At 44.8% G+C, this 22,742-nt stretch overlaps 1 protein-coding gene across 2 annotated transcripts in view; it reads right to left on the bottom strand.

The window, feature by feature from the left end:
- Positions 1-22,742, bottom strand: part of ttc6 (tetratricopeptide repeat domain 6) — a 649,897-nt gene that overhangs the window by 141,481 nt on the left and 485,674 nt on the right. For both annotated transcript variants that reach the window (XM_086003340.1, XM_086003341.1), the window contains exon 21: positions 18,750-18,898. In XM_086003340.1, coding sequence (XP_085859466.1) covers positions 18,750-18,898 — 149 coding nt within the window. The remainder of the gene's footprint in view (positions 1-18,749; positions 18,899-22,742) is intronic.

Genomic DNA, 22,742 nt, shown 5'->3' with positions numbered 1-22,742 from the left:
GCTTTCCTGACAGCAGATGAGGTTCCCTTTAATCATCGATGGAAATGGCTGCTCCCGACCAAAAACGGCATTGGGGTCCTAACTGCGTCATTTGAACTGATTTGCATATATGTACGAGGCTCCTGCCTGTATCCAACAGGAGCTTTGGCTGCCAGGATGCAGCTCCACCCAAAAATCGGTCGATGTCAATGTAGCAATAAGTCAGCGTGACTACCTATCACTTGATCTTTGGTCCAACACCGCCCCATTATTAAGGACAAATATGGCAATGGCAACACAAAAATCACCCCCATAGCAATTCAGATCATGTTATTATTGTTATAATCTACTGTTGAAAATTACAAACCTATTTAAACATTACAGATTTGCATTTTTTTTAAATGGTAAATGTCAAAACAGGTTACATTTTAATACCCAACTAACTGAGATTTGGTAAATATGCTGGTGCAATTCCTTTAAGCTATTATTGATTCTCCCATTCAAATATTGGAGCTAATTTTCCTCTTCGCAATTTCCCACATTACAATAGTGACTACACTCCAAAAGTACTTCATTGGCTGTAAAGCGCTTTGAGACGTCCGGTGGTCATGAAAGGCGCTATATAAATCTTTTAAGTCTTTTTTTCTTTCTTCTTTGCACCTAGAACATGCCCCTTTCCTGGGGAAAAATGCAGAGAAAGAAGGAGTGGAAACCCATTACGCTAGGTCTCTACACCTTTTGCATTTCATTCAGTCCGGGGCACCACAGAGCCTTGCTGGACTGCCCCACCTCAAACAGGTGATTGTATGTAAAAGATGCGGGAGTGATGTCAGAATGCTCCTGTCATTTTCCTGGTTCTCGGCCTGGCACAGGCCCAAATACTGCATCGCTCACTGAAAGAATTTGAGAAGCAAGGATATATTTGGACGAGCCAGCAAACTAACAACAACTCCAAACAGGTAAGCCTCCTTTTCAGGAGCAGCAAAAAGGATCATTGGTGAGCTCCATCCAACTTGTGGAAGGGGAGAGAAGGAAAATCATCCGCATTATCTATATTTAGATGGTTTAGGTTAGTGGGAGGAACAAAACTGAATTGGACTAGTTTGTAGAGGCAATGGATAAAAAAGTAACGATTATCATTAGGTTTGTGGTCTCTAATCCAACACAGGATATGGTTAGTCATATTCTTAGAGCCTTATTAATTTAAGACAAAAAACTGCGGCCTAGAATTTCCTCAGAGTTGTTCCAACTGCATCTCAGTAACCGCCAAAAATGTGGTGGAAATCCCGACCAGGGTTTCCACTGCACTTCTGGAGAAATTATGGTTGCGGAGCAAGAGTAGCTCCAAGATAAATTCCAGGCGTATAAACAAATGTACATGCTAAAATCTACAAGGATAAACCACTGTCTGATTAGCAGTTACAGATACCAATATCAGATCAGAGAGTTTTGCTCTAACAGTCAGAATGGCCCTGATAACTCTGAGGCGCGGTGGGGGTGTGTGTGCGATATCAGATGTGAAACCCAGAAGAAATTTCAGCGCATCGGTCTGTGGTATTTTAACAGAGCCACTTCATTGTAGTATTACTTCCGGGTTTGGCGTCAAATGCACAGCAGTGGACGTGGTGCAGACCTGTATGACACGATCACAATTGAAGTATTTAAAGAGCCAATCCAAATATGGATTTTGATGGAGTTAGGAGTTTGCACAAAGAGAGGGAGAAATTTCATAATGGACCACTCAATGGCATGCTGGATGCAGTGAGGAGTAGGAGAGAGGTATTCTTCCCTAGCAATGGAAGGAAGAAACGTGCTGCTGCCACAAAGAAGGTGTGTTTGTAGGTGGCCGAGGAGGTCAGCAGCAGGAGCATTGTGCCACACTCATGGTTTCAGTGCAGGAAGTGCTTTAATGACCTTACCAGGTCAGGCAAGGTGAGTATAGTTGCACATTCATCTACAACCTGTTTTGCTCATCACCCCACCCAGCCCCACTCTGCCTTGTCAAGGCTACTCCATCACATAACTCCTCACACCCACTTACTTTACAAGTGCACCCATTGTTTACTTTCCATGGACTTTCTCACATCCCCATCTATCCATCCACCACTTCTACTCACCCTGATTCTTATGCAATTTGATGTCACTCCCTGATAGTCAGCATCACCAAATGCACTGCATCCATCGGGTGAACACGTGCCAATACAGTCATTCATATGTCTGTTCTTTCCCATGTAGTAGGAAAAGAGAGTGCAAAATACAAGGGAGAGGAAGAGGACTGGAGGTGGGCCTCCACAGATTACGCAGTTGACAGCTGCAGAGGAAGAAGGGCTGGAGATCAGTGGTGTTTTGGCATCCCTGACCATCGGAGATGGAGAGATTGGGACCTCCCAGCTACCTGGTGACAACTAAATATCAGCGACCCACATGCCAAACAACAATCAGTCATGCTGACTTGATTTCAGCAGCGAGTGAAATATAATCATCTTCATAATGCTAAGCTGCCACTACTAATTCATATCTTTTCTCTCTGCCAGGGCCTTCACACGTACAGCAGCAGTTGATGGAGCTCCCAGACGATGAATCCTCAGAGGAGCTGATTGCTGCTGAGGGTGCACCATCACAAGACTCATGCTCACCATCCACTAGTGCAGATACTCGTACTTTGGTGGGACCAGTGAGGCAGTTAGTTAGGATTTCACCTAATAACTCACAGTTCACAAGTGAGCAACAGTAGACAGTGGTGGCAAGGAAGGCTGTGGAGAGTCCGTGTCAGCAGGCGCAACCCTCTCCAAGCTCTGCTCAGTTTGACACAGATGCTGTACCCCGGGGGCCATCGATGAAAAGGATAATCATTGAGGGGCAGCAGAAAATCTGTGACGTACTGGCAGGCCTTCAATGCACACTGTCCAAGATTGCAAAGAGAATGGAGGAGTCCAGCTCAAGCATGAGTAGGTTGATGTCGCAGGATATTGCGAAGATGTCTTCTTCCACAGATAGATTGACCAACTCTAGGGAATATCAATCCAGGTATTCAAATGAATCCATGCAGGCCTTGACCACAGGCATGCAGACTCTGGATGTCAACATGTCTGGCACCTTGAATAGGATGACAAACACCTTGGCCTTAGAACACATCATTGATCTGCACCAACCTGCTCTCCAGCAGAACGTTAGGAGTGAAGTACAGCTAGCCCAGGAGAGGATTGATAGTGAAAGGGGATATGGAGGTGGGAACTCCACTCAAAGTGCTGCCACTTCTCACCCACTGCCCCCACACCCCTCACTCAGCCAGTACCCGACATGCTGCCTTCTTTCTCGATGGCCAAGTCTGTCCCTGCACAGGTGCAGGTAGCGTAGTCTTTGATGGGGCCCTCACGGGCTCCAACACCCAAAGGTCTTCGGCCAAGAACATCTCGGCAGTCTGCCTCTACCTCTGCTGAAGCCACAGGTGTTGCACCATGTAGGAGCAGTAGCAAAAGGAAGAGTAAAGCTTTGTAATTCCACAAGGGTATGCATATGGGTGTTTGAGAAAATGTTATGTTATTAAGTTTCTGTTGTTCAGTAGAATCACATAAATGTACTACTTTGCACCACTTTCCTGTGTTGCCCATTCTTGGTTACCTGGTGGTAACTTGCCTTTTCAGTTGTTTGTTGATGAATGGAAAGACATGAATTGACAAGGACCAATGGGGAGATGTACAATGGGTGGATGGTTTGTTACAGGACTGCTTTATGTCAGTGGGATTGCGGGGGAAGAGTGGTCGTTGGATGTGATTGTTACATCGGTCCAGTGGTAGTGACTAACTGAACTTTACAGCTATAAGGGAATTCCTGACATCCTGGGTAGCAATGTGAGCAGCTGGGGGGTGCTGCATTGGGGGCACCATCTTCATCCTCTGCCTCCTCCCCTTCATTGGACTCATCCACAGATGATGTGTGCTCAGTGCCTTGTTCCTCCTGCAGCTCCAATCCTTGCTGTTGCACAAAGTTGTGCAGAGTGCAACACACCACAGTCATTCTGGCTGGCGAGTACTGAAGGGCGCTTCCAGATCTGTCCCGGCACCTGAAACGCATCTTGAGCATGCCAATCGCTTGTTGAATGTCACATCTAGTGGTCATATGGCTGTCATTGTACCATTCTTGAGCTTCATTGGTGGGGTTCCTCACGAGTGTCATCAGCCAAGTCTGAATGGGGTATCCTTTATCTCCTATCAGCCACCTCTTATGCCTGCTTGCATGTCCAAAGAGGTCGGGGAGCTAGGACTACCGCAGGATTCAAGCATCATGGCAGCTCCCCAGGAATCTGGCACACACCGGCATAAACCTTTTCTTGTGATTGCACCCCAGCTGAACATTGATGGAATGGAATCCCTTGCAGTTTACGGATACTCCTGGTTAATCTGGATGGTGCACAGATTACCACATGTGTGCAGTCGATGATGCCCTGCACCTGTGGGAAGCTAGCCAGAGACACAAACCTGAGCGCCTGCTCATTCTGGCTAGTTTCATCACAGATGAAGTTTACATAATTGCCAGCTCTGGCAAACAATCCATCAGTGACCTGCCTTATGCATTTATGTGCAGCTGACTGGGAGATTCTGGATATGTCTCCAGTAGTGCCCTGTAAGTATCTGGAGGCAATAAAGTTGAGGGTGGAGGTCACTTTCACAGCCACTGGTAATGTATGGCCACCAGATCCAGCAGGGAGTAGGTCTTCTTCTAGGAGGCTGCAGATGTCTGCCACCACCTGATGTTACAATCTGTGCCTCCGGAAGCACTCCTCTTCCAAAAGGAAGCTGAGCTTCTGCCTGCACACCCTGTTACGTGGGTAGTGCCTCCTGCGACCTCAGCCCCTCTGCTGTTCCCCTGTTTGTTGCTCCCCTCTCTGCTGCTGCCCCCCCCCCCTTTGCTGCTGCCCCCTGTGATATCTTGGGACGCAGCATATATATACAACAGCACAACATGGCTTCTGGTAAGAACTGCACTGCCCTTGTGCTTTATTATTATATACATCAGTAGTCACCAGAGGGCGCTATTACACTTCTCCCTCCTTATTGAAGAAGTTAATCATAGCAAATAATCATTGTACATGACTTGCACGGTATACACAACTCTTGGTATACATTTCTCAAATGGAACCCATTTTATGTTTCCAAATTCTACTATAGAATTCTGTAACACAAACAAAAGATATGAACTTATTTTCCATATTTACAAATTAAACTTTACCACTGGCTTTCTGTTTCGAAGAGGATACCTTCTTTCTTGAACAGAAGTTTCAGATCTTGTTGTCGGACTTTGACTCATTCTAGGCTGAGCCTGAGGAGAATTTTTCCCCAAGGGCTGACCGTGATCTACGTTTGGACTCTCTACACTTTCAGACTGTTTGTCTGCCTGACTCGGACTCAGACGTAAATTCTGACATTCTCTTTGACTTGTTTCTGGTACATCTGATGTAGGATTTGCTACTGGTACTCTACTTGTAACAAGACTATCTGACTCATCGGAATAAATTGAATCATCCCAGCTTTCAACTCCTTCCACAACTGTAGCTAAGATATGATCAATGTGAACAAACCTAACCTTTCCATGATCAAACATCTTGACCAAATACGTACGAGGGCCACATATCTTCACTACTTTTCCTTAACCATTTATGGTGATGGTTCTTCACTTTAACCTTCTGGTTCAACTTCGCACTTCTCTCTCTAACTCTACCTTTATCATGACTCTCTTTCTGCCTTGATTGTTTCTCTTTTACGGACTGTGCCGAGTTTGGCTTTAACAATGCCTGATTCATGGCTGTCGTTTGAGAAACAACTCTGCTGGTTTTCTACCAGTAGCGGTATGAGGAGTATTCCGATAGGTAATCAGAAAATTTGCCAGTTTGTAGTCCAATGACAACTGACCTTTCTTTGGATTTGGATCCAAAAATTTGCTTGATGAGGGCACGTTTGACAATTTGTGCTGTGCGCTCTGCTGCACCATTTGAAGCAGGGTGGTATGGTGGAACTTTGGTGTGCTCATGAACTGTGTGAACTCTTCTGAACAAAATTGCGGCCCATTATCAGGCACAATTTCTTCTGAGAGACAGTATGAAGAAAACAATCTTCGCAAATTGTCTAGTGTTTTGCTTGTTGTTATTATCCGCATCGGAAGCACCTCTACCCACTTTGAGTGACTATCTATCACTATGAACAATTGCTGTCCTTCTAGCTCAGCAAAATCTACATGTAATCTTTGCCACACTCTGGGAGGCTATTTCCATGGCTGTAATGGCACTGATGGTGGTTTTTTGCTCACCGATTGACATGTTGTACATTGACTGACTATGTACTCTATCTCTTTATCTAAACCTGGCCACCATAAGTAACTGCATGCAAAACTCTTGGTCAAGCACATTCCCAGGTGCTGGTCATGAAGATCTCCTAACAATTTAGACCTGAACCTATTTGGGATAACCACTCCTGCTCCCCACAGGATACAATCTTTATCCACTGGCAATTCATTCTTATGAACCAAGTATGGATGGATATCTTCCTCTGATACCTGGTTTGGCCATCCATTTGCTATGTAATCATACACCTTTGACACAATTGGGTCATGTTTGGTTGCCCTACCAATCTCTTCAGCTGTGACTGACAGCTTATCAATGTATGAGAAATAGAACACTTCTTCCCTATTGTGTGTAACTTGTGATGGGGATGACAACCTGGACATAGCATCAGCATTACTGTGATCAGCTGATCATCTGTACTCAATGTCATACGTATATGAGGACAAAATCAAAGTCGATTTCTGCATTCGGGATGCAGCTAAGGTTGGAACTGGGGACTTTGGATGGAGGATTGCTGTCAGGGGTGTATGGTCAGTAACTATGGTAAACTTATGACCAAACAAGTACTTGTGAAACTTCTTGACCCCAAAAATCAATGACAAAGCTTCCCTTTCGATCTGCGCATAATTCCACTCACTGGCACAGAAGAGTGTGTGAAGCAAAAGCAATTGGTTTCTCCTCCCCACTATCTGGTACATGAGAGATCACTGCCCCAACTCCGTATGGAGAGGCGTCACACGCTAGCAGCGAGCGGGACCAGGGGAGGTGCGGCGGACATAAAAGCAGCAGCGTCCAAGGCCCGAGACCAGTGGCGAGAGCGGGAGAGGATGGATCTGTGAGGGGAAAAAAAATCAAACTGACGTCACAAAAAAGCAGGTAAGTGATTGGTTGGTGAGTATTTTTCTCTTTTTCTAAACTTGGGCATTGGTTTAAATTAAGATCTGTGATTACAGATTAAAGACTATACATAGATAATTGATATTTCAAAACTTGAAAACCTAACTAGTTAAATAAAATACAATAGAGATGGCAGGGCAGGTGATGTATTGCAGCAGTAACATCTGGGAGCTGGTGGACCCCAGTGTGATCCAGGGCGACCACATCTGCAGTAAGTGTCTGCAGCTCAAGGAGCTTCGGCTCAGAGTTGATTAGCTGGAGTCCGAGCTTCAGGCACTATGATACATCAGGGAGAGGGAGATTTACCTGGACGCTGTGTTCCAGGAGGCAATCATACCCCTTAGGTTAAATAATGCAAATTTGGTCCGTGGTCAGGGTCAGGAGGGTGTGACTACGAGTGAGGCAGGTATGGGGATCCACAAGGTAGCATTGGAGGAGCCTCAGCCCTTGCACTTGTCCAACCGATACGAGGTACTGTACTTGCTCCCAGAGGCTGCAGGGAGGATGAGCAAACTGACCACAGCACCGTGGTACAGGGAGCCATTCAAGTTGGGGGAGTAAAAAGAAATGTTGTAGTGATAGGGGACAGTATAGTTAGGGGGATAGACACTGTTCTCTGCAGCCGAGAGCGTGAGTCCCGAAAGCTGTGTTGCCTGTGTTGCCAGGGTTAAGGACATCTCCTCTGGGCCGGAGAGGAACTTGGAGTGGGAGCGGGAAGATCCAGTTGTCATGGTCCATGTTGGTACCAACAACATAGGTAGGACAAAGAAAGAGGTTCTGCTGAGGGAGTATGAGCAGCTAGGGACTAAATTAAAAAGCAGAACCACAAAGGTAATAATTTCTGGATTGCCACAAGCAAATTGGTATAGGGTAAATAAGATCAGAGAGATTAATGCATGGCTCAAAAATTGGTGTGGGAGAAATGGGTTTCAATTCATGGGGCACTGGCACAAGTACTGGGGAAAGAAGGAGTTGTTCCGTTGGGACGGGCTTCACTTGAACCATGCTGGGACCAGTGTCCTGGTGAATCGAATAACTAGGGCTGCAGATAGGGCTTTAAACTGAATAGTGGGGGGAAGAGTTCAGGTGAGGGGAAAATTAAAAAGTCAAAGAGAAAGGAGAAGGCAATAGTGCAGGGTAGCGATAGGGGTAATGATAGCCAGAGTGTGACAGGAAGGAACAGAGCGTGTAAACATAAGAATGCATCAGAAAGTAGAGTCAGAGTAGGAAAAAATGGTAAAAAGACAAAATTAAAAGCTCTTTATCTGAATGCATGCAGCATTCGTAACAAGCTAGATGAGTTGACGGCACAAATAGAAATAAATGGGTATGATCTGATAGTCATTACAGAGACGTGGCTGAAAGGTGACAAAGGCTGGGAACTGAATATTCAAGGGTATATGACATTTTGGAAGGATAGGCAGAAAGGGAAAGGAAGTGGGTTAGCACTGTTAATAAAGGATGAGATCAGTGCAGTAGTGAGAAATTATATTGGCTCAGAAAATCAAGCTGTAGAATCAGTTTGGGTGGAGATAAGAAATAATAAGGGAAAGAAATCACTGGTGGGAATAGTCTATAGGCCCCCTAACAGTAGCTACACTGTAGGACAGAGTATAACTCAAGAAATAATGGAGGCTTGTAAGAAAGGTACTGCAATAATCATGGGCAATTTTAATCTTCATACAGATTGGACAATTCAAATTGGCAAAGGTAGCCTTGAGGAAAAGTTCATAGAGTGTATTTGGGATGGTTTCTTAGAACAATACATTGTGGAACCAACCAGGGAGCAGGCTATTTTAGATCTGGTAATGTGTAATGAGATAGGATTAATTAATGATCGCATAGTAAAGGATCCTCTAGGGAAGAGTGCTCATAGCATCTTGGAATTTCAAATTCAGTTTGAGGGTGAGAAATTTGGGTATCAAACTAGTGTCCTGAACTTAAATAAAGGCAATTACAAAGGTATGAAGACAGACTTGGCTAAAGTGGACTGGGAAAATAGATTAAAGGGTAAGACGGTAGATAAGCAGTGGCAGACATTTAAGGAAGGAGATATTTCATAACTCTCAGCAAAGATATATTCCATTGTGAAAGAAAGACTCTAAGAGAAGAATGAATCATCCGTGGCTAACTAAGGAAGTTAAGGATGGTTTCAAATTGAAAACAAAGGCATACTATGATGTGAAGATTAGTGGTCGGTCAGAGGATTGGGAAATCTTTAGAAACCTGCAAAGGATGACTTAAAAAAAAATAAAGAGAGAGAAGATACGTTATGAGAGTAAACTGGCAAGAAATATAAAAACAGACAGTAAGAGCTTCTACAGGTATATAAAAAGGAAGCGAGTAACGAAAGTAAATGTTGGTCCCTTAGAGGATGAGACTGGGGAATTAATAATGGGAAACATGGAAATTGCAGAGACTTTGAACAAATATTTTGTATCGGTCTTCACAGTAGAAGACACTAAAAGCATCCCAATAATAATAGATAATCAAGGGGCTATAGGGAGGGGGGAAATTAAAACAATCACTGTCACTAGAGAAAAAGTACTAGACAAACTTATGGGACTAAAGGTGGACAAGTCCCGTGGACCTGATGGCCTGCATCCTAGGATCTTAAATGAAGTGGCTGCAGAGATAGTGGATGCATTGGTTGTAATCTACCAAAATACGCTGGATTCTGGAGAGGTCCCAGCGGATTGGGAAACCGCAAATGTAACACCCCTATTCAAGAAAGGAGGGAGACAGAAAGCAGGTAACTATAGACCAGTTAGCCTAACATCTGTCATTGGAAAAATGCTGGAGTCCATTATTAAGGAAGTAGTAGCAGGACATTTAGAAAATCATAATACAGTCAAGCAGAGTCAGCATGGTTTTATGAAAGGGAAATCATGTTTGACAAATTTGCTAGAGTTCTTTGAGGATGTAACGAGCAGGGTGGATAAAGGGGAACCAGTAGATGTAGTGTATTTGGATTTCCAGAAGGCATTTGATAAGGTGCCACATAAAAGGTTACTGCACAAGATAAGAGTGCACAGGGTTGGGGGTAATATATTAGCACAGATAGAGGATTGGCTAACTAACAGGAAACATAGAGTCGGGATAAATGGATAATTTTCAGGTTGGCAAACTAATTAGTGGGGTGCCACAGGGATCAGTGCTGGGGCCTCAGCTGTTTACAAACTGTATTAATGACTTGGATGAAGGGACTGAGTGTAATGTAGCCAAATTTGCTGCTGATACAAAGGTAGGTGGGAAAGCAAATTGTGAAGAGGACACAATGAATCTGCAAAGGGATAAATATAGGTTAAGTGAGTGGGCAAAAATTGGCAGATAGAGTAAAATGTGGGAAAATGTGAGGTTATCCACTTTGGTAGGAAAAATAAAAAGGCAAATAATTATTTAAATAGAGAGAGACTACAAAATGCTGCGGTGCAGAAGGATCTGGGAGTCCTTGTACATGAAACTCAAAAAGTTAGCATGCAGGTACAGCAAGTAATTAGGAAAGCAAATGGAGTGTTGGCCTTTATTGCAAGGGGGATGGAGTATAAAAGTAGAGAAGTTTTGCTACAACTGTACAGGGCATTGGTGAGACCACGCCTGGAGTACTGCGTACAGTTTTGGTCTCCTTATTTAAGGAGGGATATACTTGCATTGGAGGCAGTTCAGAGAATCAAATCAAATCAACTTTTATTGTCATTGTTAGTGCACAAGTGCAGTACAACGAAATGTAGGCTTGCGGCTCCCGAGAGTGTACATTTGGATTAAGACATTTAAACATTCAACATACATTTGGCTTGTAGTGTATTAACATAAATATGACCATAATAAAGTGCATTGGCAGATGTGCAGGCTTTAGAGTTTATTTGTGGAGTTCAGTAGGATGACAGCCCTGGGAAAGAAGCTGTTCCTAAATCTGGTCGTACGGGTGCGAATGCATCTGTAGCGTCTCCCAGATAGTAGGAGGGCGAACAGACTGTGGCTGGGGTGGGTAGGGTCTTTGATGATGGACCGTGACCTCCGTATGCAACGTTTCTGGTATATGTGCTCTATGGTCGGTAGCCGGGTGCCGGTAATGCGTTGGGCAGTTTTGACTACCCGCTGCAGGGCTTTCCGGTCATAGTAGCTACAGCTGCCATACCATACTGTGATACAGTTCATCAGGATGCTCTCTATTGTGCAGCGGTAAAAGTTAGAGAGGATCAGGGGTGGCAGGTTACATCCCTTCAGCCTCCTTAGGAAATATAGGCGCTGCTGGGCCTTCTTTACCAGAGAGGAGGTATTGAGAGGCCAGGAGAGGTCTTCCGTGATGTGGACTCCGAGGAACTTAAAGCTGTCCACCCTTTCCACCACAGCCCCATTGATGTGGATGGGGGTGTGACCTAGAAGGTTCACTAGGTTGATTCCCGAGATGAAGGGGTTGTCTTATGAAGAAAGGTTGAGCAGGTTGAGCCTATACTCATTGGAGTTTAGAAGAATGAGAGATGATCTTATTGAAATGTATTAGATTCTGAGGGGGCTTGACAGGATAGATGCAGAGAGGATGTTTCCCCTCGTGGGGGAATCTAGAACTAGGCATAGTTTCAGAATAAGGGGATGAGGAGGAATTTCTTCTCTCAGAGGGTTGTGAATCTTTGGAATTCTCTACCCCAGAGAGCTGTGGAGGCTGGGTCATTGAATATATTTAAGGTGGAGATAGACAGATTTTTGAACGATAAGTGAGTCAAGGGTTATGGGGAGCGGGCAGGGAAGTGGAGTTGAGGCCAAGACCAGATCAGCCATGATCTTATCGAATGGCGGAGCAGGCTCAAGGGGCCAAATGGCCTACTCCTGCTCCTATTTCTTATGTTCTTATGTTGATCTCCTTAGATACATCATAGTGAACTAATATGGTACTCACTACTAACTGGCTTTTACACTCTTTGAATGCTGTGTCACATTCTTTTGACCACTTCCAAGGGCCCTGTTTTCTCAACAGCTCATTCAGTGGATGTAACAATGTAGCCAAGTTTGGGAGGAACTTTCCATAATAATTCAAAAGACCCAAAAATGATCAAAGTTCAGAGACATTCTTGGGACTGGGTGCATTTCTGATTGCATCCAGCTTTCTCTTGATTGGATGTAACCATCTTTTTCTACTCTGTGCCCTAAGTACCTCCATTGAGTTTTGAAACAATTCACACTTGTGAGCTGTCACTTGTACTCCATGCTTCTCTAGCCGTTTAAGCACTTCATTCAACACCTCATCATGGATTTGCCTGTTTGGTGCTGAAATGAGTATGTCATCCAAATAACACACTACCCCTTCAATCCCTTGCAAAATTTGGTTCATCACCCCCTGGAATATGTCGGGGGCGGAAGACATTCCTAATGGTAGCCTATTGAACTGATATAGGCCTCGGTGAGTATTTATAGACAAGCATGACTTGGACTCTTCATCTAACTCAAGTTGTAGGTAGGCGTTTGTTAGATCTAACTTCGAAAAGATCTGGCCACCTGTCAGTATTGTGAACAAATCTTCCACATTTGGCCACGTATTGGGTAGGTTACACTCTAGAATCTGGTTTACGGTTACCTTATAATCACCACACAACCTTACCTTACCATCTGACTTCGGTACAACAACAATGGCTGTAGCCCAATTACTCAGATCTACCTTAGAGATAATGGCCTAGGGGCGCCGAAAGTACCGCCCCGGAAGGAGTCGCGAGCGCCCGCCGGAAATTCAGTTTGAGCGTCCCAAACAGAAGCGCGGCGCTACTCGAGGCGCCCTGCATCCGTCTTGGGGCGCTGCAACTGAAATTCACAGCGCAACGTGCCACAGTGCCACACGCTGCGGCACGGCGCGCTGCGGTACTGCAGGCCTTCCTCCCCTTCTTAAAGGGGAGGGGCCTGCTGCAGCGCGATCTAAGATCGCAAGTGCCGGCAAAAGAGCCCGTCACCGAGGAGAAGTGCCGGGCTCTTGGGAGACAGCCGGCACAACGCGGGGGGGGGGGGGGCCTCAGGAGGCCGGGGACGGCTGCGCGAAGAGGTGCTGGCAGGCGGCCAGCAAAAAAAATGGCCGCCCCGCACCTCAGTGCCTCTACCGCCGCAGGTAGGCTCCCCTGAACCAGTCGCAAATTGCGACCGGCATTACAGCAGGGGGCGCTACCAAATTTCGCGATCGGGGCGGTAGTGGGGCACTGCACACACTGATGATGTCATCGGTGGCGGCGCAGCGCTAACGGCTAGCACCGCCATTAGCGCCCCGCTAAATTTTTGTGGGAGGCATGGCCAGTGGCGCTAAACCCACTAAGTGCCCTCTTTGGGTGCTAACTGGTGGCGCAGCCCACTGAATTTCTAGGTCAATGTTTTCAGTTTCTAGTCTTTTGAGTTCTTGCTCAACTTTCTCCTTGAATGCGTATGGTACGGGATGTGGCTTGCAGTAAACTGGTTTTGCGTCCTTCTGCACTCTGACACTCGCTTTGAAGTCTTAGATTGGCCTGCCTGTTTCGCGGATACTGCTTGATGACATCATCTTTCGATGCAAATTTCACTTCCATGCGAAAAATCTCATTCCAATCTAGCTTCAGTGTTCCCAACCAATTTCTACCTATCAAGGCAGGCTTGTCTTCTGCCACTACGATGAGAGGCAAGCTCTGACACTCATTCTTGTATTTCACTGGTATGGTGACACTTCCTACTACAGGGATTAGCTCTCCTGAGTAGCCTCGCAGCTCTACCTTCGATTTCTCTAGTCGATAATCATGTCGCAATATAGTGATTCCGGTACTACGCTCACGGATGCACCAGTGTCGATTTCCATGGGTATCCTCGTTCCTGCGACATCTACTTGGATACCTTGCGAATCGCTGTTAGATACCTTCATGCTCCTGATGACGCGAATCTCCAGAAACTCCTCGTCCTGCTGCTACTCTGCCACGGTATGTAGTGTCTGGCGATTTCTACTTCTAGCATTGCCAGTCGGTTTACTCTTCTGTCGGCACGCCTTCGCAAGATGCCCAGTTTTCTTGCAGTTGAAACAAACTGCCTTCACATATGGGCATCTTTGAGCAATGTGTTGTCCCAGGCACCAACAGCACGATTTCAATGCACTGTTATCTTGGCCAGTTGCTGAGACCTTGGGGCCCAACTGCCTTTTACTTTTAGTTTGCAGCCAATTCACCGCGGTTGTCTGACGACTGGAAATGGCGCAAAACTCTCGGGAGTATCGGTCGGCCATATCCATCGACATAGCTGTCTGACAAGCTAATTGAAAAGTCAAGTTAGCGGTTGTCAACAATTTATTTCTGATACATTCATTTTTCAACCCACAAACAAAGCGGTCACGCAATGCTCGGTCCTCAAAGCAGCCACAATGACAGTGAATGGATAGTTTCTTTAAAGCTACAATGTACTCACTGATACCCTTGTAATTTAATTGATCGCGTGTTCCAAAGTGATAACTTTCAACAATTTCCAGGGGCTCAGGACTGTAGTGCTGTTATCTTCTTCAGTGACATGTCCTTCGGCTTGGCAGGAACAAGCACATTTTTCAGGGTTTCATACACCTCGGGGCCCGTTTCCTTTCTAAAACCGTCGTGTTACGGTTTACATCATTGGGGACTTTGATGATACTATTCGCGGTGAAAAACATTTCTAGACCCTCCACATATGCTCCAAAAGTCTCTCGGTCGCGATCAAACTCACCCAAGCATCCTATTAATCCCTTCGGTGCAGCCATCCGGACTCTGGCAACATCGACAGTTCAGCCACGTGTGGTCGAAATTACCTCGGAATTTTAAGTTTTTCTGCAAAACCAAGAACATCTAACAGTCTCTCCATCGGTTGGCAGGATTATCCTCCAACAAAAATTTCAGCTGGAGAATCCGCAATCTTTATCCTTGTCGCCAATTCTGTGATATCTTGGGACACAGCATATATATACACAACAGCACAACATGGCTTCTGGTAAGAACTGCACTGCCCATGTGCTTTATTATTATTATACATACATCAGTAGTCAATTCAATTCAATTCAATTCAAATCGCTTTATTGGCATGACAAGTTACATCTTATGTTGCCAAAGCATCGGAAAACATTCATGTTTGTTCACAAAAATACAGATCTATCCATACAGTGTATAAACAGATATATCCCTGAGTGTATAAATATATACTTTCATATAATTTATATATACTCTTTTCTTATATTTACTGGTTGTCCCTCTGTTTATGGCAAGCTGTAACATAGTGTGCCGCTAGTGTTATGCAATTTTTCTCTTCCCCTAGTAGGTATGGGAGTTTTTGGTCATCATTCAAATTTCTGAATTCCGGGCATATTTTTGTGAATTTTGGGTAGAAATTCTCCCTTATGCCCTGATATTTTCTACAAGCTGTGAGGAAGTGCATCTCTGTCTCCACCACTCCCTGACTGCAGTGAGAGCATATCCTGTCCTCTCTTGGTAGCCGGGTCTGTCTGTGTCTACCTTTTTCGATCGCCAGGTTATGTTCACTAAGTCTGTACATTGTCAAAGTTTTTCTCAGTTTGCTATCCTTTACCATGGTCAGGTAATCAGCCATGTTGTATTGTCTGTTTAGGGCCAAGTAGCAATTGAGTTTGCTTTGGGTTTTTGTTGTTTCTGCCCAATATGACAGATATTTTTCCTTTTGCTTAGCGACGATTGTGTTGGGTCGAATTCTTTGTGTTACGCTGTCACTGTCCTGGGGCTGGTTATTGTTAGTAGTGTTAGTAGTTACTTCACTGAGTCCCAGGACTAGTTGACTGAGGGTATTCTTCTTTATGGTCCTCTCTTGGCATTTCAGGGCTTTGTAGTGATAGCATTGGGGGTTGCTCATTTCTAGGTGTTTCCAAAATTTGGTGGCTCTTTTTTGGATAGTGATTATTAATGGATATTGGCCTAGTTCTGCCCTGCATGCATTGTTTACGGTTTTCCTTTGAGTCCGGAGTATACTTTTACAGAATTCTGCATGTAGGATCTCAATTGGGTGTTTGTCCCATTTTGCAAATTCTTGTTGTGTTAGTGGTCCCCACACCTCACTGCCATAGAGTGCAATTGGTTCAATTACTGATTTGAAAATTTTGAGCCAAATGCTAATTGGGATTTCTATTTGGATTGATTTTTTAATGGCATAGAAAGCCCTTCTTGCTTTCTCTTTCAGTTCATTCACAGCCAGTTTGAAATTTCCCGTAGAACTGATTTTTAAGCCCAAGTATGTGTAGTTAGTGGTTTGTTCAATTTTGGTTGTTCCTAGTGTGAAATTTATTTTGGGTCCCTGATGTCTGGATCTTTGCTGGAACACAAGGACTTTGTTTTTTGGGGGATTTATTGTCATGGCCCAAGTCTGGCAGTATGACTCCAGCAGATCCAGGTTCTGCTGTAGACCCTCCATAGTTGGTGACAGCAGAACCAGGTCGTCTGCATAGAGGAGGAATTTAACCTTGGATTCATATAGGGTGAGGCCGGGTGCTGTAGATTGTTCAAGTAGTTTTGCCAATTCATTTATGTAAATATTAAAGAGTGTCAGTGAGATTGGCGAGCCCTGCATCACCCCCCGCCCCTGTGGGAAGTATTTTGTTTGTTTGTCTCCAATTTTAACTGCACATTTGTTGTTTGTATACATTGATTTAATTACATCATATGTTTTTCCCCCTACCCCGCTTTCGATAAGTTTCAGGAATAAACCGTCATGCCAGATGGAGTCGAAAGCCTTCTGGAAATCTATAAAGCATGCGTAGATTTTGCTTTTGTTTTGATGAACGTGTTTGTCAATTAGGGTCTGTAGGGTAAAGATATGATCTGATGTTCTATAGTTTGGCAGGAATCCAATTTGGCTTTTACTCAAGACATTGTGCTCCTCAAGGAAGTTTATAAGTCTTTTGTTTATGATGCTACAGAATACCTTCCCCAGGTTACTGTTTACACAGATGCCTCGATAGTTATTTGGGTCGACTTTGTCCCCACTTTTGTATATGGGCGTTATGAGTCCTTTGTTCCAGATATCAGGGAAGTAACCGACACTCAGAACCAAGTTGAAGAGTTTTAGGATAGCCAGTTTCATTTTATCGTCTGTGTGTTTAATCATCTCGCTTAGTATGCCGTCTGCCCCGCAAGCTTTTCCTGGTCGCAGGTCCTTGAGTTTTTCAAAAAGTTCTTATTCTGTTATTATGGAGTCTAGCGGGTTTTGGTTATCTTTTATGGCCATTTCTAGCTATTACACCCCCATCTCTGCTGACCACCTGCAGGTCTCTCTCTCAGCAGGCTGTTGATGCTGCTGATGGTCATCTTGCTCTTCATCTGAGGTCCAATCTAAGGCAGCCGTGGCGTCACCTACCCTGATCTTGAGTCTGAATACCTCAAAGCGCAAAAATTAGCCTCTCAACACAAGGGGGGAGAAATTCAGTTGGCTGTGCCACCCATTAGCGCCTTAAGAGGGCGCTAAGTGGGTCGCAAGCCAACGGACGCCCGGGCGTGGCACTGTCCACGCCTCCCACTAAATTCCACGGGACGCTAGTGGTGGCGCTAGCCGTTAGCGCTGCGCCGCTACCGATGACGTCATTGGTGTGCACAGCGCCCCGCTAACGCCCCGGCCGCGATATTTGGAAGCGCCCCCTGATTTACCGCTGGACGCTATGTCCGACCGGTTCAGGGGGGCCTACCTGCGGCCGGGGAGGCGCAAATTAAAGGAGAGGTGCGGGGCGGCCATTTTTGTTGTTGGCCGCCTGCCAGCACCTGCCTGCGCTCCCGTCCCCGGCCTCCTGAACCCCCCCGCGGAGTGCCAGCTGCGTTCCAAGAGCCCGGCACTTCTCCTCGGTGCCGGGCTCTTTTGACTGCACTCGTGATCCTCGGGGGCCCAGCTGGGCCCCAGATCGCGCTGCACAAGGCCCCTCCCCTTTAAGAAGGGGAGGAAGGCCTGCAATACTGCAACGCAATGTGCCGCAGCGCCACGATATTTAGTCGCAGCACCCCAGGAGGGATGCGAGGCGCCTCCAGTAGCGTCCCGCTTCCCTTTGGGGCGCTACCACTCAATTTCCGGCGGGCGGCCGCGAATGCTTCCGGAGTGCTACTTTTAGCGCCCTGGCGAGGCTGGCGCCCCAAATGGGCCTACACTCAATTTCTCCCCCAAGTACTCTCAACAAACCCTTTCCCAGTGGGAGATAAGAAAGCAGATGTGAGCACCTTGTATTTATTGATGTTGTATTCCTGACTTTTAATGAGCCTCATGAATTGCCATTCAGTCTTCTCGCCTTGATTTCAATGGCTAGTTTCAGGAAGCCTGGGAAACCCATGCATGTGCTATTAAATTTAAATGCTGGTTAAAATATCGTTGAAATACATTCATTTAAATATTCTAATCATTAGCCTGCCTCTCTGGAGGAGGTTACGCACATGCAGCCAAATGGGCCCGAGTTAAATCCAGAAGTCAGTGTGTTGGAGCTGGCTTCCGGACGCACTGACATTTTCACCAAATTTAACCCCCACCCGCACCTAAAGCCACACGTTCTTCAATGTTAAAATTCCCCAGCAATATATCTTACCTCATGTCTGCCAGCTTTCATTTGGGTTTTCCCGAGCAAAATTAACAATGGTGCTGTTTTTTCAAGTGTAGCCAAGCTGTCTATAGCTTTGTCGTAACTTTTTAGAAAAGATTGTACAGTAGCTTGCTGAACTGGAGATGAGTCAAGAGCTGTTTCAGCAAATAAAAGATAAAACACTAGATTATGAAAAGGTCATAAAAGGTCATCAGTTCTTGTTCTATTAAATACTACTATGGATACAAATATAAACCTTCAAATTTTTTTTTGCCTTTTGAAAGTTCACATAAGAATGAACAATTTGGGGGAAATGTCTATTGTGCATTAATTTATTTCAATATATGCAAATTTGCTTTAAAAATGTAACATGGGGGGAAAATTTTAACCTAATCCACCTGTTGGAATAAGATGCACCTCTGGTTTTACACTCAGCCCGATTTTACTTTCCATTGAAGTCAATGGAGAGTAATATTGGGCGGGGTGTAAAATCGACGTTCCATTCGATTCCGTGGGTTTCCCGCCTGGTGAGTTAGGTTCGAATAACCCCCATTGATTCTACACAGAGAAAATGTATGATTTGTGGAACTTTTAACAGTATTAGATTATTAATAGCATTTTAAAGGGAACATTGGATGACCAAAATATGTAAATCATTAATATAACTGGCTGTTCAAAATAAAGTCACAGAACAATAAAAGAGATCAACATTTACTTCCAAGTTTTGCAGTTTAAACGCATACCCCATTTATATTCGGAACTGGATCATCTGGTTTGAGTGAGCCACATGATACCAGGTGGATCACCTACTCCTAGGCTCAGCATTATAACATAGAGATAGGAACAGGAGTAGGCCATTCGGCCCTTCGAGCCTGCTCCGCCATTCAATGAGATCATGGCTGATCCTCGTCTGAGATCATAGCTGATCTTACCAGTTCAGTACCCCGTCCCCGCCTTTTCTCCGTAACCCTTAATCCCCTTAGCCTTCAGAAATATATCCAATTCTCTCTTGAAAATATTTATTGAATTAGCCTTCACAGCCCTCTGTGGCAGGGAATTCCACAGGCTCACCACTCTTTGAGTGAAGAAATTCTTCCTCATCTCTGTTTTAAATGATTTGCCCGCTATTTTTAGACTGTGGCCCCTGGTTCTGTGCTCCCTGGCCATTGGAAACATTCTCTCTGAATTCAGCCTGTCCAGGCCTGCCATAATTTTATATGTTTCGATGAGATCCCCTCTCAATCTTCTAAACTCCAGTGAGTACAAGCCCAAACTATTTAATCTCTCTTCGTAGGTCATTCCCGCCATTCCAGGTATCAGCCTGGTGAATCGCCGTTGCACTCTTTCCATGGCAAGAACATCCTTCCGCAGATGGGGCGACCAAAACTGTACACAATACTCCAGATGCGGTCTCACCAGCACCTTGTACAGCTGTAGTAAGGTATCCCTATTCCTATACTCGAACCCCCTTGATATGAAGGCCAACATACCATTTGCCTTCTTAATCGCCTGTTGCACCTGCATGCTCTCCTTCAGTGACTGGTGCACAAGAACACCCAGGTCCCTCTGCACTTCCCCATCTCCCAATCTATTGCCATTTAGATAATAATCTACCCTCCTGTTTTTACCCCCAAAGTGGATAACCTCGCATTTATCCACATTATAGTGCATCTGCCACGTATCCGCCCATTCCCCCAACCTGTCCAAATCGCACTGTAGCCTCCTGACATCCTCATCAGAGCCCACCCCTCCTCCTAGTTTAGTGTCGTCAGCGAATTTGGAAATATTGCATCCAATTCCCTGATCCAGATCATTTATATATATTGTGAACAGCTGGGGTCCCAGGACAGATCCTTGCGGCACCCCGCTGGTCACTGCCTGCCACTCTGAAAACGAGCCGTTTATTCCAACTCTCTGTTTTCTATCCGCCAGCCAGTTCTCTATCCACGTTAATACTTTGCCCCCAATCCCATGAGCCTTAATTTTGCATGACAATCTTTTGTGTGGAACCTTATCGAAGGCTTTCTGGAAGTCAAGGTACACCACATCCACTGGCTCTCCCCCATCTATTTTACCAGTTACTTCCTCAAAAAATTCCAGCAGATTAGTCAAACACGATTTACCCTTTGTAAATCCATGTTGACTCTGTCCGATCCTTTCCCCATTTGTCAAGTGCTCCGCTATTTTATCCTTAATAATGGACTCTAGCATTTTGCCCACAACCGATGTAAGGCTTACTGGTCTATAATTCCCTGCTTTCTCTCTACCCCCCTTTTTAAATATTGGGGTAACATTAGCTACCCTCCAATCCACGGGTACTGTTCCCGAGTCAATGGAGTTCCGGAAGATGATCCTTAGAGCATCTGCTATCTCCAGGGCCACCTCCTTAAGTACCCTAGGATGTAGTTTATCAGGCCCCGGGGATTTGTCGGCCTTCAGTCCCCTCAACTTACCCAACACCATATCCCTAGAGATACTAATTTCTGTCAGCTCCTCCCTCTCATTAGTCCCTATGTTTGCCGATATTCCTGGGAGGTTATTTGTGTCCTCCTTTGTGAATACAGAACCAAAGTATGAGTTTAATTGGTCTGCCATTTCCTTATTCTCCATTATTAAGGCATTTTCTCAACTCCATTGCCTCCAGTTGCTAAATTGTTTTATTCAATCAATATTTTTAACAGTCTTGGTTCTGTCACCATAATCAGTACAAAATCTAAAATTTATATTAGCAATATGATGGGAAAATGTATCAGTGAAAATAAGGGGTTGATTCATGAAGAATGGTGTGGAGATGCCGGTGTTGGACTGGGGTGAACAAATGTAAGAAGTCACACAACACCAGGTTATAGTCCAACAGTTTTATTTGAAATCACAAGCTTTCGGAGCGCTGCTCCTTCATCAGGTGAAGTGGAGAGATGCCTATAGACACAGATTATATAGTCAGAGAATAATGCCAGATGATTACAGGTAATCTTTCTAACTGCCATTTATCACACCTCGGCAGAGAGATAATCACAGCAATCAAAGGTGTGAATGGTGTCCAAACAGGTCAGTCAGGAAAACATTACATCAAAGAACAATGAGGTGGGGTCACAAGGGGTAAAATGTTGCAGATGCTGGGGTCTGTATGAAAAACAATAAACAGACAAAAAACATTTTCTTTGCTGGAAATACGTCGAGGGCATCCTGAAACCCATCGTACAGGGAACCCCCAGCTTCTGTCGTGACACTACAGACATCTTACAGAAACTCAGCACCCACGGGCTATGAAGGTATGAGAGCGGAATTGAGTGGAGTGGATTGGGAAAATAGATTAAAGGGTAAGACAATACATGATCAGTGGTGTACATTTAAGGAGTTATTTTACAACTTCCAAAAAATATATATTCCACTGAGAAGAAAAGGGTGTAAAAGAAAAGACAGCCATCCGTGGCTAAGTAAAGAAATTAAGGATAGTATTCGACTAAAAACAAGGGCATATAAGGTAGCCAAATCTAGTGGGAGGATAGAGGATTGGGAAAACTTTAAAAGACAGCAAAAAATAAAAAGATTGATTGAGAAAGGGAAGATAGATTATGAAAGTAAATTAGCAAAAAATATAAAAACAGATAGTAAGAGTTTTTATAGTTATATAAAAAGAAAAAGGGTGGCTAAAGTAAATGTTGGTCCCTTAGAGGATGAGACCGGGAAATTAATGGTGGGAAATATGGAGATGGCAAAAACACTGAATGAATATTTTGTATCAGTTTTTACAGTAGAGGACACTAAGGATATCCCAACAGGGGGCTATAGGGGGGGAGGAGCTAAACACGATCAAAATCACTAAGGAAGTGGTACTCGGTAAAATAATGGGACTCAAGGCAGATAAATCACCTGGACCGGATGGCTTACATCCTAGGGTCTTGAGGGAAGTGGCGGTAGGGATTGTGGATGCATTGGTCATAATTTTCCAAAACTCCCTGGACTCGGCAAAGGTCCCGGCAGACTGGAAAACTGCTA

Source organism: Somniosus microcephalus, chromosome 12 (assembly GCF_052327205.1).
Source record: "Somniosus microcephalus isolate GS21.2 chromosome 12, FLI_Smic_1.0, whole genome shotgun sequence".
Lineage (NCBI taxonomy): Eukaryota > Metazoa > Chordata > Chondrichthyes > Squaliformes > Somniosidae > Somniosus > Somniosus microcephalus.
This window is presented reverse-complemented; position numbering and strand designations above follow the sequence as displayed.